The sequence below is a fragment of the Sparus aurata genome, chromosome 11 (genome assembly GCF_900880675.1).
Source record: "Sparus aurata chromosome 11, fSpaAur1.1, whole genome shotgun sequence".
In the NCBI taxonomy this organism is placed as follows: Eukaryota; Metazoa; Chordata; class Actinopteri; order Spariformes; family Sparidae; genus Sparus; species Sparus aurata.
Window position 1 is genome coordinate 18,914,869 of NC_044197.1, and position 17,277 is coordinate 18,932,145.

The following is a 17,277-nucleotide window of genomic DNA, read 5'->3' on the forward strand; positions in this document are numbered from 1 at the left end:
TAATAATGTTACATTATTATTATTATTATTAGCCTAAGTGTAGAACAGGTGATGCAGGCAGCCTATATTAATTTCTCAGACATTTGCTCTATTATTATTATTATTCATATTATTATTATTATTATTATTATCAGCATCAATATCTACTCTATATATTATATTATTATTATTACAAAATATCGCATCTTCTTTTATTCATTAGTGTAACTAAGTATGCCAGACGCTAATGCACCAATAAAAACTGTGATTTGCGCACTGAAAATAATAAATAATAGGCTATACAAGCTCACATAATATTGCATCATGAGGCGTTCTGGGCTTGTAAATATCTTATTGTCGGTGCATGACACCTTCACAGTCTGCAGTGGTGGCTACACAATTAAACACTCAGTGAACGTTTCTCCCTTAGCAACTAATGAAAATACACTCTTAGAGTCCGTTTGGTTTCATTTGTACAACCGACAGTGTTTTTTGATGCCAGCACGTGTCGCAGGTATTGCTAAATGGACGCTGGAAGAGAAGAGTGGATTACCGGTGACAAAATAAGCGTATTATGGTGAGCCCTGCTTCTCGCCTCCGACGGCCGACACACTGACTCCGCTGAGTGCGTGCGCACACACACCGCGTGTCGGGGCCGCGGATGAGTTTCTCTCCCTTGTGATCAATGAAGTCGGCGATGATCGGAGTAGTTTGTGATTATTATCAGTACAAGCACAGCGAATCACAATTTTAATGAGTGCGGTTCAGTTTGACATTATTGTCAGTCTGTTAGAAAAACATTTAACTTTATTAAAATCGAAAAATAATAGTCATTAAAGTAGCCGGCTGGAGTTAACTGTGTAGTCGGCTATATGGCCGGCAGCCGGCGCTTGTGGAAAGCACTGTATGCACTGTATACTTTCTGTACTAGAGCGCACTCTAGATCAAGGAAAGTTTACCTTAGGGCAGTCGATGTAAAGCCCACAAGACACACCCAGCGTACGGTATGTAAAAGGAGTTGGTTGTGATTTGTCACAGGAATCTGCCAGTGTTTTTCTGCACAGAGATATGAATGCCTGGGTAACCAGCAATACAACAGCCGGGAAGATCTTGGAGCAAAGCCAGAGTGTGGTATTGAACAGTTGCAATAACACCTCCATGTTTGGAAGTGTGGCTTCTCCTGAGAGCATGTATAATAAGCTGCAGGAGTGTATGGTTATGTTGTGATGTTAGGTTTTCTTGGCTAGAAAGATTCTTAAGGGAGATCACCTGCCCTGTCCAAAGCCACCAAGAAACTAACGCTCTGTGTCTTGCTCTACATGTTCTTTGTACTTGTGGTCAGATCTGTGCTCCGCATCGGCCTGACCTGCCCATTCAACCTGTGGCAAAGTCACCGGAGAGTGACAGACCAGTGTTGTTTCACAGCAGCTGACAAGCCGAGACACAAACCGACCTGAGGGCCATTGTGCAGGGTTCACTTGGCTGCCGTCACGCTTCAGGAACCAATTCTACACTTTATTTAACCGGCTGAGTCAATGAACTTGAGCCCTGCAAAGTGAAATTGAGCAGAGATAGGGAGGCGGTGTAGCTCCAGGCTGACACGATCAGCTGCCACCCAGCTGAACGAGCCACCATGGGTCCTGAAGTGTACCGACAAGACGGCACTCATGGTAACAATTATGTGTAACCAGAGCAGAAATTAACACCCGCTGCTTACGAGAATGCTCATATCAGTGTGACATATTTTCACTAGTCTTTCTCTGACTTTTTGTTTGCCGAGTTGTTCAAGCATGCCTTTTACATCCCTGAAGCTAAAGCTGTGATCATTTCTGCCGTGTTTATTATAGTTGACGCATAAATACACCAGCAAACCCCTCGTCTCTGTCATACATGCTATATAGTCCCATAGGAGAGCTGGGTTGTCAGTGGTGGTTAGCTGCACAGCTGGGACTTCGCCTGACTCGGGTATGACTGCAGACTCAGCCCCATGCAGAGGGTCACGTCCCTGTTTGCCATTGAGCCTTTTCCCCCTCTCTCCCACGGCATCTCCTAATCACTGCATTATGAGGAGAACTCTTCCAGCCGCTGGGTCATATCTCATCCCTCCTGTGTCCAGTTTATTCAGCCTCCCTCCGTATCAGGCTTCAGCCAAAAGAGTCCGCGAATTCAACTTGTGTGATACAAAGAGGGCGAGAGTTTGTGTGCATGACATGAAGAAAAAGATGTATTGTCATATGTATGTGGGGATAAAGTCTACCCAGATATACGTGCATTCAGCAACATCAAAGAGTCGGTGGCTTGAAAAACAACTCCAGAAAAAAAAAGCCTGCAGTTGAAAACCCAGTGATTGGCTTGCTGCCTGTCCTTATGTTTCTGAGTCTATGTACTAAAGACTCCTTGTTTTTAAGTTATTTTAAAGGAAGGAAATTCAATTCTTCTGCCTCCCATTAAAAGCAGCAGCTTTTCCTCAAGTGACCCGAGGGAGCTTGTGTTCATTCAGGTCTGTGCAGCAGCCCTTTCTGATTCAGTTTAAGGATTGATTCGGCTTTTGCAGGCAAAATCCCACTTGAGACTCTGTTCTTTACCTTGTGTGTGTTGTGCCATGATTAACCTGTCAGAGCGGAGGGATTTTTATAGGCCTACTTGTTTTTATAAGTTCCTGTTCCACAGCAGGAAGTTGGAACATCATCAAACCAATATGGTTATATCACTGTAGTTCTATCAAATGTAGTGGATATTTATTTAATGCCTATTTTATGTTCTTAAAACACTGTCATCATTAATCAAATTCTGTAATGTCCAAAGGCTTTGACACTTCATGTTCTACATGTTCGAGTTTATGGGCTCGCTCTGTGTGATAAAGGATTGTGACATCGACAAAGTGTCTTTATTGACAGAAGTTCTGGCTGTTAAATCCCTTGTCAATCACATATGAGAGCAGAGAAAAGTCTCTCAGTTCTGACTGTTTGGTGTGTCTTTGCTTCAGGCAACTCATCCTAATGTGAGACCCATTATTTGGCATCATTTTGCTGGGTGGTTACTCACGTTGTCATGCACCGTGACAGTGTTTTCATTGTGCTTTCATCCAAAATATATCACAGCATAATGACTGTATCAAGGGTTGCCACGGTATGAGATTTTTCTCAGTATGATAAACATGTGAGAAAATATCAGTGTCACAGTATAACACAATTATTATTATTAATATTAGCAGTTACCTTGGCCTTTAACTGGATGCCAACAGAAACAGTGTTTCCCACAAGTGGCTGTGGACTTTTGGTGGGACCTGAGACGACCTGAGCGTGAGACTCAATCTTTTCAGAATCAGAGTTTTCCTACACTATTGTTACACACTGTTGCTTTAATTGTCTACCTAAATGCACACAAACTGGCCACTTTTTTCCCTTTTCTGTTTCTCTCTTCTCACCGTTTTTCTCCACCAGTAATGTTCTCTGCTTTGTTTTTCAGCAGACACACCTCAAATTTAGGATTTTCTCAACCGCAAATCCCTTGTCATAACAGCAGTGTGGAGGAAGCTTGTTGATTATGTAGCAGATCAAAACCAACATGTACCAAACAACAGTGCAACAACAAGGTGCACGTACAGGTTTGTACAAAACAACGGCATAAGCAGACCTGCATTGAATAGGCGAGGTCGCACCAGAATCAGTGCATTTACAGGAGGGATGCAAGTTTACCAGAGCCCTCTAGTTTATCGATCGCGGTGGCATCGTTGTCTCGGATGGATTAGGAAAAAAAAAACAAGCATCAAATTCTGAAATGTGTCACCAAATTTAGAAATTACCTCGAAACAAACACCAAACATCTCCAAAAGGTTGAGGCTCTTACAGGAGTCACGCGAACAGTGGACAAGCAGTGGCCTGATGTGAAGGCTCTGCAGGGTTTTCTTAAACTCTGAGCCACAGAAACTCACCTTAAGGTCAAGTGCAGTCATATGCACATCAGTCAAACTGAAGGATAACTGCTGAGTCCTAAATTAATGCCCGAGGTGTGCACGTGAGTTTCCATCACGTTTTCTAGCAAGGCTTGAGGCTGTAGGCCAGCAGTTAACATACACTAAGGTGCTAATATGAATGTAGTTGCTTAAATATTTGCTTTTGGCAACGATGCAAGTTCGAACAGCTCAACTAGGTCAATTTTGTTAAAGATGCAACGCGTCAGAACAGAGGCGGTGCCATGTAACGTCAACTTACAGGATGATTGTAGTGAATGCCTCGATTAATGTATAGCCGCAGTATGTCTCGACTTCGCTCATGCTATACACGCGACCCAAAGCATCTTTTTTCATTGAGCTGTGAAGTGCATGATTGTGTATTGAGCTGAAAGGAAATCCGGAAAAGATACATTTAGAGTAAATTTGGTGAATGATTGATTACAAAGAGTGCGATGGATCACAAACCTCACGTTTCGATTTGTATTACGGTACTGAGTAATGGATTAGATTATGTATCGGAACAGCAAAAAAAAAGGGTCAGGGTCAAAAATGTGCTAATGTAGCAGCCTTTCTCTGTCTGTAGTCACCATTTTGTAGTCTTGCTAAGTGTCTAATTGGGTACACATCACAAATATGATTTGATGCGAAATCTTCAAACTTTCATGCTCATAAAACCTATGAATTAAATGTAACTTCTACAGTGAGCGAGTAGTGCTGTGTTTCAAAGGAAAGGCGGCAGATTTTGCCGAAATTGCACTAACGCACATCACAATCTCATAATCTATCTACATGACAGAAAGCATGCGCAGTTTCCCAATAATATGACTGAAAAAGCCCAGAGGTCACAGCCTAAGGGATGTCACTCAATGGAGGCAAAAGTGTGACGGCTCTTATCTTATTTGCCAAATTTAAACTCTATAACACATAAAGCACCTGCTCTAAAACATGAGTGATTTCTAGTTGTATAACCTGCACTGGCCTGTGCACAGAACACAAATAAAACACAGAGCTTAAAAGTGGCTGTTACAGTGCTGTTTACTGTATACTACTGTAACACACACAATCAATCTTCACTCCACTTCAATCCTTCAATTACCACTGCAGAGGGTGAGGTTACTAAAAGGGGTTCAGGTGAGTTTACACGCCACGCCCCCTGACCTCCCCGTTCTCTTCTTCCTTGATTCTGAACTGCTCAGCTTCTCTGCAGGTATCTCTGCTTGTCACCTCTCTGCCTGATGAACTTGTCATGCGAAAAAAAAGGCCTCATAAAACCAGTTATCTTGGCTAGTTCAGAGAGCCCAGCTCACAGCTGCTGTGTAGAAGTATGTTGTTTGTGAGCTCTTTAAACTTGCAATGTCTAAATACCTCACCAGTGCATGAGGAAACTCGAAGGTCCTGAGCTGCTGTTTGTGGGGTGTGGTGGAAATAAATCTGTCAAGGCCTCAGATATGGAGAAACTTGTCTATAAATCACTCGTGTCAGGTCACCAATACGGTAGTGGATGGTTCGCCCCGCTTTTCTTGTTTCGTAAATGAATTCCTTTCTCCCGCCTGCTTTTGTTTATCAGTCCTCCAGGCTCTCGTATATAATGAAACTGTCCACTTAACGATTGTGTAGACCACCCCTGCTCTTATTAAACAAGCTGCCTATAGAAAGTCTAACATTAAGGTTGCAGACAGAAGGCTGACTGACATGAACTTGAACCCAGCAGGAGCAAGCACTTGCTCAGTCACATGTTTTGTTTCATGTCACCTCACCTCGTCTGGCCGTTCTTTTGTTGTTCATGGTCGTTGGTTTGAGCTGAAAATCGTTTCTTACATTGCACCTCAGTTACATGGCTATCTAGATTTTTATTAATTACATGCTGTCTATGCAGTTGTAATGAAAACATTTTAGTTGCCTATCTAAGCACTAAATTCAGATCAGTGTAGAGCAAACATTGCAAGTGAAAACAAATCTGTTTTGTCCGGAAAGCATGTGGTCATAAATGCTAAAAATGTCAGCACATGGACTAAAATGGCTCAACAAATTCCTGTAAGTAAGTTTATTTACAGGAGAGAGTGCCTCTGTGGATCAGCCGTTGCGCTTTACAATGAATTATCTAAAGATATAATAAGACACATTAGTAATAGAGATTAAATCAATACATTTTTCTGATGAGATGAAATGTTAGTCAACGTGCAGCACTTGAAGTGAAGCAATAAACCAAATGAAGAGAAAACATTTTCATTAGTAAATGTATTGGTATATATGTTTGTGGTCAATCATCTTGGTGACAAATCTCAGTCCTGAAAACTGTCCAAGTGATATTATGAACTTGGTGTATCATTAACATCCTGTGCTGCCACTTACCTGATAAATGCTGCTGCTGATAAATAGTTGATCTGGTTTGTAATTTTATCTCCTCTCAGCCACTGTGCCAGGACAACCACCTCTGTTTTAAATTCACTTTCAATTCTAAAATCCTTCTGATCAGGTAATGTAGAGTAGTAGTCACAGCAAAGTTTAACCCTACTGTCCAGATCCTCCCTGATAGTGACGGTGGTGGCCTCCTGACATTGTTTACTTGGTTTGGTTTTATAGAATAACAAATAGTAGTTTTACATTTATTATAAAACAAAAAAATTAATCGTCAGGGTGGCCTTTTTTGCATCTTTGTAATTAAGAAGAGGATACAAGGGGAGGCGTTGGTCTGACATTCATTAAAAGTAATAATGTACACTTTTACAAAATCTGACTTCAAACTATTGATGAGGTAAACGGATGTTATTCTTACATCTTACAGCAGACAAATACATTGAAACAGAAATGTTTGCATTAAAGTTATTTGGTTTAAAACACTGATATGCCCATAATGCACTTGATCTTACTTCATCATATCATGTCTGAAAAGAGCTGGGCAATCTGGATCATATCATCATTTCCTCTCGACCTCTCAGTGTGGTTCCCGATCTTCCTCTACTCTCATTCACACTCTGTCTCTTCTAAAGCCTGTCTCTCTCTCTCCCTCCCTCATGTCTCTCTCTCCCAGCTTACATGTTTCCCTTCCTTTACTCATGTTTCTCCTGTCTCTGTTTCCTCCCCCATTAAAATGCAGGAACCCGTCCACTGCTTTCTACCAGGCTTTCCGGCCTAGCAGATTACGAGGGTCAAAGCCTGTCAACGATAGGTATGAGCTCGGGTGTGTTTACATGTATGTGTGTGGCCTGGCCTGGCTGACTAAAAACCAGACCCTGCACCCCTTCAACCGTGTGCACCTTGCAAGTAAATGTCCATGTTGACATGTCGCTTGTAGTCATTTTTCTAAAAATATACCAACAAGGTGACTCAAACAACAGATACCACCTCCATTAAACTTGCATTGTTTGCCAGTTAAACACAAATATCAAGATGTTCACATTAACTTCAGCTGCATTAAGACTTGAAATATTTGATAGTTGATTTAATGGCAAGCAAGCAAATAGCGCGATTTCCTACAGAGACACCAAACAAAGAATAAGTATTGAACCAAAGGATAAAAACACTAACTGTACCGGAAAAGTTATCAAATGGAGATTGTAAGAATTGGCTATCAATAACGTCATTGTCAATCGTTATTTTCCTCTATCAGCAGACTTGGTGTTGACGAAATACTGACTTAATGACTTGTCAAGCTGGACATTTAAGCAGCTGCGAGTGTGTAGTGCATGGAGAGAGCATGGCACTGGAGGAAGTGTCAGGGTGCAGTTAGTGACATTTTCAGCGACACTTTGAGTGTCTACGTTATGCCCGTCACGAGGATCCGGTGCTCAGGTTTCTCTTGCCCCTACAACCCGTGAAGCACAGTGCCAGGGGGTTTTAGCACTGCAAATAGCAGACCACACAGAGAGACGCACAGAGGTTGTGTTATATTATGTCATATTCTCTCAGAAGACTTGTTTGTAGGCTCAGATGAGAAGCTGCTGATTACTGACCCAGATTCTTTGACTCAGGGAATTGTGATTTTAAGTGAATTCACATCCTGTAAAAACTCATCCTGAAGCCAAAGAATGAAAAACTGAGCTGCAGCTGCATTACTAACTAACCTGTCGTGACTGTTGGCACTTTCTGTGTGAAATGCTATCAGCTAAATAACAAGAATGTTTCCTTTTAATTCATCATGTTGTTTTCAGCACAGTGAGATTGGAGATTTTGGAGATAAGCAATTTAAAGATGACTTGGAGGAATTACAGTGGGCATTTTCACAATTTCTTATTGACTTGCTTGCCAAATCATGAGCAGATCTCCAAACTATGAAAAAGGAATCGCTTCTAACACTTCTTGGTCATGATAAAAGTTTGAAATTGGACAAAAATGTGACTAAAAAAAGATGATTCACATAAAACCGCCGCTATACTTTACTTTATTAAGGAAGATAATTTAAATCAATCTTTACTTGATTGTTGGCTATCTTAACAATCGATTATCAGTTAATCATTAATAATACATGAAATATATTTGACGTTTTTCACACAAAATAATGACTTCTTTTGATTCTAGTACTCTCGTCAGTCAGTATTGAACAACTAGCCCAACAAACTCCAACAAATTTAGGCTTCTAATTGGCTAGAATGTAATTATGATATTTAATAATAATGTGTTAACGTTTGTATAGAATGTCTTTATTTTATATATTAGAAATTACTACATTATAACATTATACTTTTTAATGTATTTTTGCCCTTCTTATTGTCAGTAAATACATTTTTAATAGGTTAAATTCTTAACAGCGATGAATCATTATTCATTAACATTGCTATTATACGTACAAATACCAGTTTATGCTGGTATACTTCCCTCTGTTGTTCATTTTTAATATCTGGGATGGTTCATTTCCTTACTGTCTGTCTTCGGTCTTTGTGAAATTCACATTCTTTTGCTATCAAATAGCTAATATTTGAACTATATATTTGATTTTCGGGGGTTTGCTTATGATACAAAAACACTTTTCTGTTGTAATTGGATTGCTTCATCAAACATTTCATAATCAGATGTTGGGCTATGTTATCAATGGATTGTTGATCATTTTAAAGCATGTGACTACCTGTCGAGGAATGTTGACATGGGAAACAAATGCTTGGTGGTTTTGACTTGGGAGTCAACATGTCCGTGGTTTAGGTGGTTTGCATTAGTCAGGACCACTTTTTATTTCCATGTGATTTGTCAGGCAGGCTGAATGACTCTCTGCCAAGGATATTTAATTGGCTCCCAACAAACTTTGGAGTTAAGGTGGCAGCACATTTTTCATTGAAGTCTTTTATGTCAAATGCGGTTGGCTTGTCAATTCATGAAATGATATGATGTTGTCTGATCAAAGATCTTAAAGAAAACAAGTCCCAAGTTGGGTCCCAGGACACTCTTTTTTTAGGGGAGTCTTTAGGGCATTGTCAGGGATTTTAGTCATTTTAATTTAGTCTTTTACATATTCAGCCAAATTTGAACAGTGTGAGCTTTGTGTTATAGCTCGAAAATTGACCCAGCTAGAGTTATTCAGGTGTAAAATTGACAAATTCCTTTTAAGACCATGGCTGCTCTTGGAACAAAACCTGTCTTAACTAAATTAATCCTTTGATCAAATTTTACATTTGGCAGCATTTGATACGAACAAGCGCTGCTCCTAAAATTACAAATGTATGTTATGTCATAGTGAGGCAGTACAGTTTGTGTTGGTCTCTAATTTTTATATCATTAATGTGATCAAAGAGATTAGAAACATGCATTATTTAATGATATAATTATTTAATTAACACAGATCATTTCAGGCTAAATAGCATATTACTATCATAGTTTATCTACACTCCCAGGATTTGGGACAGCTTTTGGCAGGTAAAAGAAGACAATTGTTGGACTACAACAGATGTATCTGTCATGAATCCAAATTTGGGGTGTGAACAATGCGTTGGAGTCAGCACAAAATTTACCAATGACCAGGCCACAGAATTGGCACCAGCCACAAGATAAATGCTGGTAAAATATGTAAGTGCCTGGTAATTTCATTTTTTTTAACATTTACTAATCATTTGGCTGGTGGTTAATTTTGCACCCGACGTCCATATGACCATATTCTTCTTCAAAGTGAGCTGCTCCACATGAGATGCAGATATCTAACAACAGTAGCAGTTGAGCAAGGGTGTAGCATCAAATCTGGCAGAAGATTCAACACTCCTGTTTGTTCTTCATCCAGCTCATGTTTGCCTGTGGGCTCTGTGACTAACAGTGCCGCTTTATTTAAAAAGTTTCAACTAACCGCAGGTAAACCCAAGGGAGGCGCCGCATTTCACCTCCCTTTGTCCAGAGCCTGCTCTCCTGCAAGGTCGGACTTGTTGGAAGTGAAGGGGGGATTGCACACAAACAGTTTAAGGGCATGAAGGAGCATTCCTGAAAGTGATTACTTTGTGAAGTATGTGAAACCTCAACTGGGCAGCATGCCCCCACATTTCTTTTTCATAAGCAGCTGTGATGATTTGCGCACGTTTGTACTATGTAGTGGGCATCAAACCATGCTTGGTTGTTTAAAGGACACATGTGCTGCAGCTCTGTAGGCTCAAATATGGCTCAAAAAGATTAAACTTGTAGAATAATGGGTTCTGTATCAGTCTTTGTAACCTTGTGGCAACACTGAATTCATGTTTAGGAAATATTTGTTGTTGTAGAATACCATGTGTAATGTCTGAATTATATTTGTGCAAAAAATTTTATCAATCAGAAAGTTGAAATTTCAATGTGTAAGATGGTTTATAGTTGAGTCTCATTCCCAGATTGTCAAATGCTGTCACTTTGTCGAGTTGACTCATTAATCAACCATCGTTCTACAGAATCTACACTTTTTGCACCTTTTTAAACAATTATTGGCAATGTAAATTCGTTTTTTAACATCTGGGCAATCAATTGGTATCTGGAATAGGGCAAGGCGATATGGCCATAAAATGATAGGTTAAATCATGAAACATCATCTATATCGCCATATTTTGAAATCTCTTCAAAAGCAATACTATTGGTACGGTTTATTTTAATCATATATTAACACAATGAGATTTTTGACCAATCATCATTAAGCACCGGTAATATGAATATAATGAGTTGGTGGGCAAGTATTAGCAAAAGTAGAAGAGTCTGGTAATCTCAGAAAATGCCATCACATTACTGTAATGCAGCCTTTAAAACCAGGAAAAGACGATTATGAAAACAGCTTTTGTTTGGTGTCCAGACTTTTCTTTGCCTCATTGTTTATATTAGAGCTGTAACGATTACCTGATTAATCACTTAATCGATTAACAGAGAATTAATCTGCAACTATATATGTTAATTGATACATTTCAGTCATTTTCTTAATATTCTCTGGCTCCATATTGTATATGTTATTGCTGTTGAACAAATTAACATTTTTTTTTTGTTGTTGTTCAGATACTGATAACAGAACACCTACGAGGCACATCTGCGGATATCTCTTGTTTTTCTGTGTAGTTATTGCAGTGTTAGGTCTGTTTGACTGCCTTGTAGTGTATTGGGAGTCTCCACCAGATGCAGCATAAGGATCTATTCTGACTATACAGCATTAAGTAACCTCAAAGTAAGTCTTGTTGGACTGGCAAGTACTGACTACATCTTTTGGGTTAGGGTTAGGGTAAAACCATCAGAGAAGAGAAGAGTATGCCTTCGCCATCCTTGGGAGAAACAAATATTGCGAGCAGTTTAAAGAACTCCTAAGCATTGATTCACTCAGAGTCTCTCTTTGTCTCTCTCACCAACACTAAAAAAAAAGCCCCTCTTCTCCTTGGAGAGGCTTAGAATTAGCCATGTCTAGAGGCACATATGAATATGCTTCGATTGCTTGAAGATTTACATTGCAATAAAGACAGAAGCAGTTTGTCAAGATGGTTTGTGCGTGACAATTTCAGTCCACTAGGCTGCAAGATTGCTTCAGGATATAGATCATTAAGATCATGTTGACGGCATGCATATGTTCCTGTTTTAAAAAATCTTGCTATGGAAATGATCATTTAATTTACAAACTTTTTTTTTTTACCTGAAAACTGTTTTGTGAAAAAAAATCTGTTGTTTTTTTATTTGGTTATTTAAGTATTGGCATCCAAAGTACTTTTAATTCCAAACTCAACTGAACTTCAGTTAATTGATTTACAGTAAGCTTGTTGTGCCGTCGGATTAAACGGTAGTTAACTGTGTAATTCTTCATGTTTCTCTGAACACAGCCTCTCAGTCCTGTGCGTTTCTATAGGTTAGCTCTGTAAACTCTACTGGCTCAGTTAGCTAAACACGCTTCAGGACTATGCTGACTTATGGCTGCTAACAGCTAACTTACTCTCCTGCTTCAACACAAATTAGTATTTTTCAAATGCAGCATCAGCACTGGCAAAACACAGGGTGCATACCCTGTCGGTAGTGAGTTTACTGCATCCTTTTTCAGATTTTAATTTATAAAACTTTTTTTTTTTGTTTTTTTAGATCTTGCGGTGAGTAACCTCCCTGTACTTGGACTTAAGATCCACCATGTCCAAAGGCACATTGAAGCTTTACAATGCAGTAGGGACAGAAGCAGTTGAGAATATTTGATTTATGACTTTCGGTTCAGCATGCCAAATATGTGTTTATGGGGAATTTTTAAGTGCGCCAGCCAGGTATGCCTTGCGTTACAGGGTAATTGTTTGGATCATGACAAGCATATAGATAGCATGTCGATTCCTACACTTATACATCTCACTATGCAAATATTTTTACTGGCATGACACTTAAGACTTACTTTTTACAAACATCCTAGAACTGTCCTGAAAGACAAATTGAACTAAACTTAAAATATTTTTATATTTAATATTATATTTACTTGGTTTTTTACTTGTTTTGTTGTCATATTAAAGTAGTGTACTATGATTTATGTTCCTCTGAACAAAAACTCTCCTGTGTGTTTCTATAGTTAGCTGTTAGCTATATTGGAGGCGTCACAGGGAAGATCTCTGTTTGTTCCAATCACATTTTCTATCATCCCCGACAACGTGATCCCATTAGTCTCAAACCCTGTAGTCACATTTTACTGCGCAAGTGAAAAAGAATAACCTATGACTGTGCGGTTTGAAGAACGTCGCAAAGTCAATTTTGGTGGTCTTGGTTATGATTTTACTTAGTTGGTTCAGTTAACAGTTGTATAAAGAACTCCTATGGATTGATTTGTTCAGGATGGATAAGTTAAAGCAGAGTACCTAGAGGAAGGATTAGGTAGTGATCTGCTGGGTGCTTCCTCTGTCCTCCACTGTGCAGAATATTGGCTGATAATTATCAGCGGCTGATGGATCTGGGCATCCCTCATTTTCCCAATTTTCTTACAGCTGCAGTTGACTATATTTGTGAATGTTTTATTTGACAGGCTCAAATTCTTAGTACAACCACATATTATTTCTTGTCATTTCCCATTCTGAGCTTTTTTACAGGTTTACAAAAGCTGATATACAAACACAGGTTTTCAAATTATTTCTGAACATTATTTCACAAGCTCAAAATCTTAATGACCCTCATTTGGTCCCATGTGGCTCCGCTTCAGTCTCCTCTAGTTAACAGCTCGTATTTCAACTGCAACAAGCGAGAGATGAATTTATTTTAGCTGAACTAAATTACAAGTTACACTCTGCGTTTGTAAACATTCCAGGAAAGCGATTTGTTGGTCTGCTGAATGGAAACACTGTGAGGCTGCGATTGGTCCCAAGCAAGGCAACAGCAGCCCTTTTACTGCCCTCCATCCACAATGATCAACTTTATGATCACGGACAATAAAGAAAAGACAGATTTATATTCCGACTGAGTGCACCTGATCAGTGGCCCCACGCTCAGCCACTGAGAGTTACTTGATCCAGACCAGGTATGCGGTCGCTGTTTATGGCATAGAAACAAACATTTCATTATTGGGAAACGAGGGAGGAGGAGGAGGAAAGTTGAACGTGGGAAAGCTGCAGCCTCACTCTTGAAGTTCTGACAGGAAAGAACCGTGCCAGTTATGTGTTTCTTTTTGGATTAATTGATAAATCACAGCAATTTGTATTTTTATAAAAACACAATTGATTAACTCAACATCTGTTAGTGAATTATTACCAAATAATCCTTCTTGGCATAAACTTGATTGGACGCGCCTTTTCTGTCTGCAAATAAACACACACATAAAAAAAACACACAATGTAATTGCTATCGGGCTGTGAGGCATATACACATGACTTAGCCACATTCAATTTCAAGGTCTTTCTTTGAGGCACACACAATGGTAAGAACATCATTTTGAACAGATTACTTAGTGGTTGTACAGGAGGTTCCCCCCTCCAGCCAAATCTCTGAAAGCAGAGCCTTGATGGACATGACGTGACTTGACATTGTGAAGAGGCGGGAGGATCTGATGAATGATGGATGGAGATCATAGCCATCAGAGATTTTTCCGACACTTGCATAACAGACCTCACATCTCAAAGGCGGCACTGTGCGAGTGCAACATTTTCATCCCGTCAACTTATCTTTGGAAACTTCATAGATGTTTGACCTGTATTTATCCAGGGAATGATTGCTTAGCATACATGCCTCTTTTACAGCATCGTCTTGCTTCACAGTCAGACAGAGACATTCACACCTGGGAAAGACCTAATATAACCAAAGGCGTCTACTTGCGCTAATACGCGCACTAATAAGCAGCCAAATAGTTAGGAAGGGGTTGCGCATTTCACCTCTAGTGTTGACCTTAAACCCCTTTTCTAAACATTAAGATAACTGTAATGATTCAAGCTCAAGCCTCACGAAACCAGAGTGAAAGACGGTGGGCTGAGACGCGTATTAGTGTCAGTGTTTTTGCAGCATAGCCCCTAATGACATTAGTCTGACCCAAACCACGCACTTCAGAGAGAAAGCCCAAATGAGGCTAAGTCCTTGATCCCGTGATAAATGCTCTGCTGAATACAGAAGGTCGTTAACGGCGAGGTGCCAGGATTTTCCCATTAAAGTCTCGGGAGTAACACTACTACTTTTAACACATACCAGAGGGGTCCACATTGAGCCAAACGAGTGGCATAGGCCCAAATCGCTCAAAAAAAAAAAAAAAAAAGGTAGTGAAATGTGATCTTGAGGGGCATGTTACATGCTGAAGATCTGGTTTAAGTTGAGCACCGTTTTGGCCCTGATTATTTAAGCCTGCCTGGAGCCCCCGCTGTGTTTGCATATGGACATTGATGGTCTCATTACACAGGGGCTCTTCGACCATTAACAGACACCCCTGCTGGCGGTTATTTTAGAGTCTAAAGTAATCAACGATGATGATCCGTTGTCTCAAGAATTCAGATTTTATCAGGGCCTTGATTCCTTCTCACGCTCCCTGTTGTCCGGTTCATCCGTCTGCTGGAGGTGAGCGTGTCTTCAGGGAGGACATGCTGGTGGTCTTTGAGTACGTCATATGCATGCCGAGATGTTTGTGCACAAGTCTGGGGTTTATGTAACAGGCGAGTGGGACAGTTCCTTCAGACTGTTTACGAGGAAGCTTGGTGGCAGCGGACACACCTACTCATGACTCTGATTTAGTGCTGGAAAAATAAGACTTCCATCACCAGACAGGAGGTCCCTTCGGTCTGTCTAATTTTGTTTAGTCTCCCATTGTGCAAGTATGGACCACCCTTTACCCTTTATGTAGTCGATACTTCTCAACAATGCGGCATTCGAAAAATCCACCGTGTTGTTCAGAGGGACTCGCATCCTGTAGCCGTCAAAACATTTTGGAAGCTTTAGGACAAAAGCGGTTTGTCAAGAATCTTTCTTCTATGGCATGTTGCTTCAAAATCTTTTTGGGGAATGTCAAGGGCACGTCACTAAATACCGAGTGGCCTCATGTATTAAGTCACTTGTTTCCCCCTTGAATTACTCAGGTTTCAGGCCATTTGTTTGTGACAAGCGTGTTGATGGCATGACATGCATGTCCCTAGTTTCACATCTCACTATGAAAATTAGCATGAGACTGACTCCTACTTCGCAAGTGAACTGTTATGTAACATTGAAATTAAGCTTGCTTCAACACAAGATTCATGTAGGAGCAGTTTGTGGCTTTTAATTGCATCACAAGTCTTCCACAGTTGGCCAAGTTGTCAGGGCATTGTACTTTTCAAAAAGACTCAACTATGTTGGCTAAGAAGATGAGATATTTTATCTTGAGTTCAAGACATACTTGGTTGATTATTTGACATAACATTTATGTGCGACTGTTTTGAAAGCCAGCACATCACTTTAGTCATTTTTAAAATTTCAATTCTGAACATTTGCAGATTTTCTCCCATGTGATGATGTGTTTTTTTTTGGGAAGTATTTATAAATGAGGGCTGAACAATATGCAAAAGAAAATCATATTGCGATTATTTTTACAGATATTGTGTGAATGATTTTCCATTTTGTTTGCTCTGAAGAGAAAAAAATAAATACCATTTGGTGATTTTTGCTGGGGTCTCTACCAAACAGACTTTTTTTGTGGTTAAATGATTTGTAGGCACATTGTACCTTCATCTAGTGCTTGGCCGTATTGTGATGAAATTAATATTTTGATTAACCCATTAAGACCACGGGTGCCCATTAAACGTGTTGTTAGATAACGCCTCCTAAAGCCTGAAAAACTTTGACTAAAACCATTTCTCAGCCTCCAGAGCTGACGGAGTCAAACACTCAAATGATGCATCTGGTCCTGATAGTGTTTAGTTTTAAAGTGTTGGTCAGATAAAACAAGCAGTTTGAAAAAGTAACTTTGGGCACTTTTAGGAATTGTATGGCTTGTTAAAGATACAAAAAGTAAGAGTATATTTCTGAATTAACTTAATCTCAAGTAAAAAACTTTTCAGTCCCTCGTCTAACTGATATTGGTGTGTATTTTATGAAAAATAAACAATTCACAGTGGAGTTTTTGTGGAAAACTGGATGCGAACGCTGCCATGATCTAATTTATCAAATGCGACAGGTAAACATGAGAAGTTCGTAGATCCCTGTAAAGAGCTCAGTCTTTCAAAAATAATGGTCTCTTTGTTTCCAAAGTGATCATTAGTTCAGTCACAGTTGTTTTCGAGCATGTCAGTAAGTCAGATTTAGAGGCCACTTTCGGTTCTCTGAGCCTTTTTCTAAACATGTGACATTGCCATTTTCATTTATAGCATTCGGTTGACACGACAGAATAAGTTAGCGATGGTATCAAAAGTTGAACTTGCTAGATCACAACTACAAATGTTAATGAAGGGTCAGGGCTGCGATGACAGCATCCCTGTGTCTGTTGAGCTGTTTTTTACTCATTAACATGGATGATGAAGGGTAATAATTTG

General features: G+C 39.7%; 1 protein-coding gene across 2 annotated transcripts in view; it reads left to right on the plus strand.

Annotated features, from left to right (window-relative positions):
* tsc22d2 (TSC22 domain family 2) overlaps positions 1–17,277 on the plus strand; it is a 39,027-nt gene that overhangs the window by 14,522 nt on the left and 7,228 nt on the right. The window contains exon 2 of one of the 2 annotated variants that reach the window (XM_030433552.1): positions 7,032–7,103. The exons of the other annotated variant lie outside the window; for it this stretch is intronic. Within the exon in view, the coding sequence (XP_030289412.1) occupies positions 7,032–7,103 (72 nt within the window). The remainder of the gene's footprint in view (positions 1–7,031; positions 7,104–17,277) is intronic. 2 annotated transcript variants of the gene reach the window in all.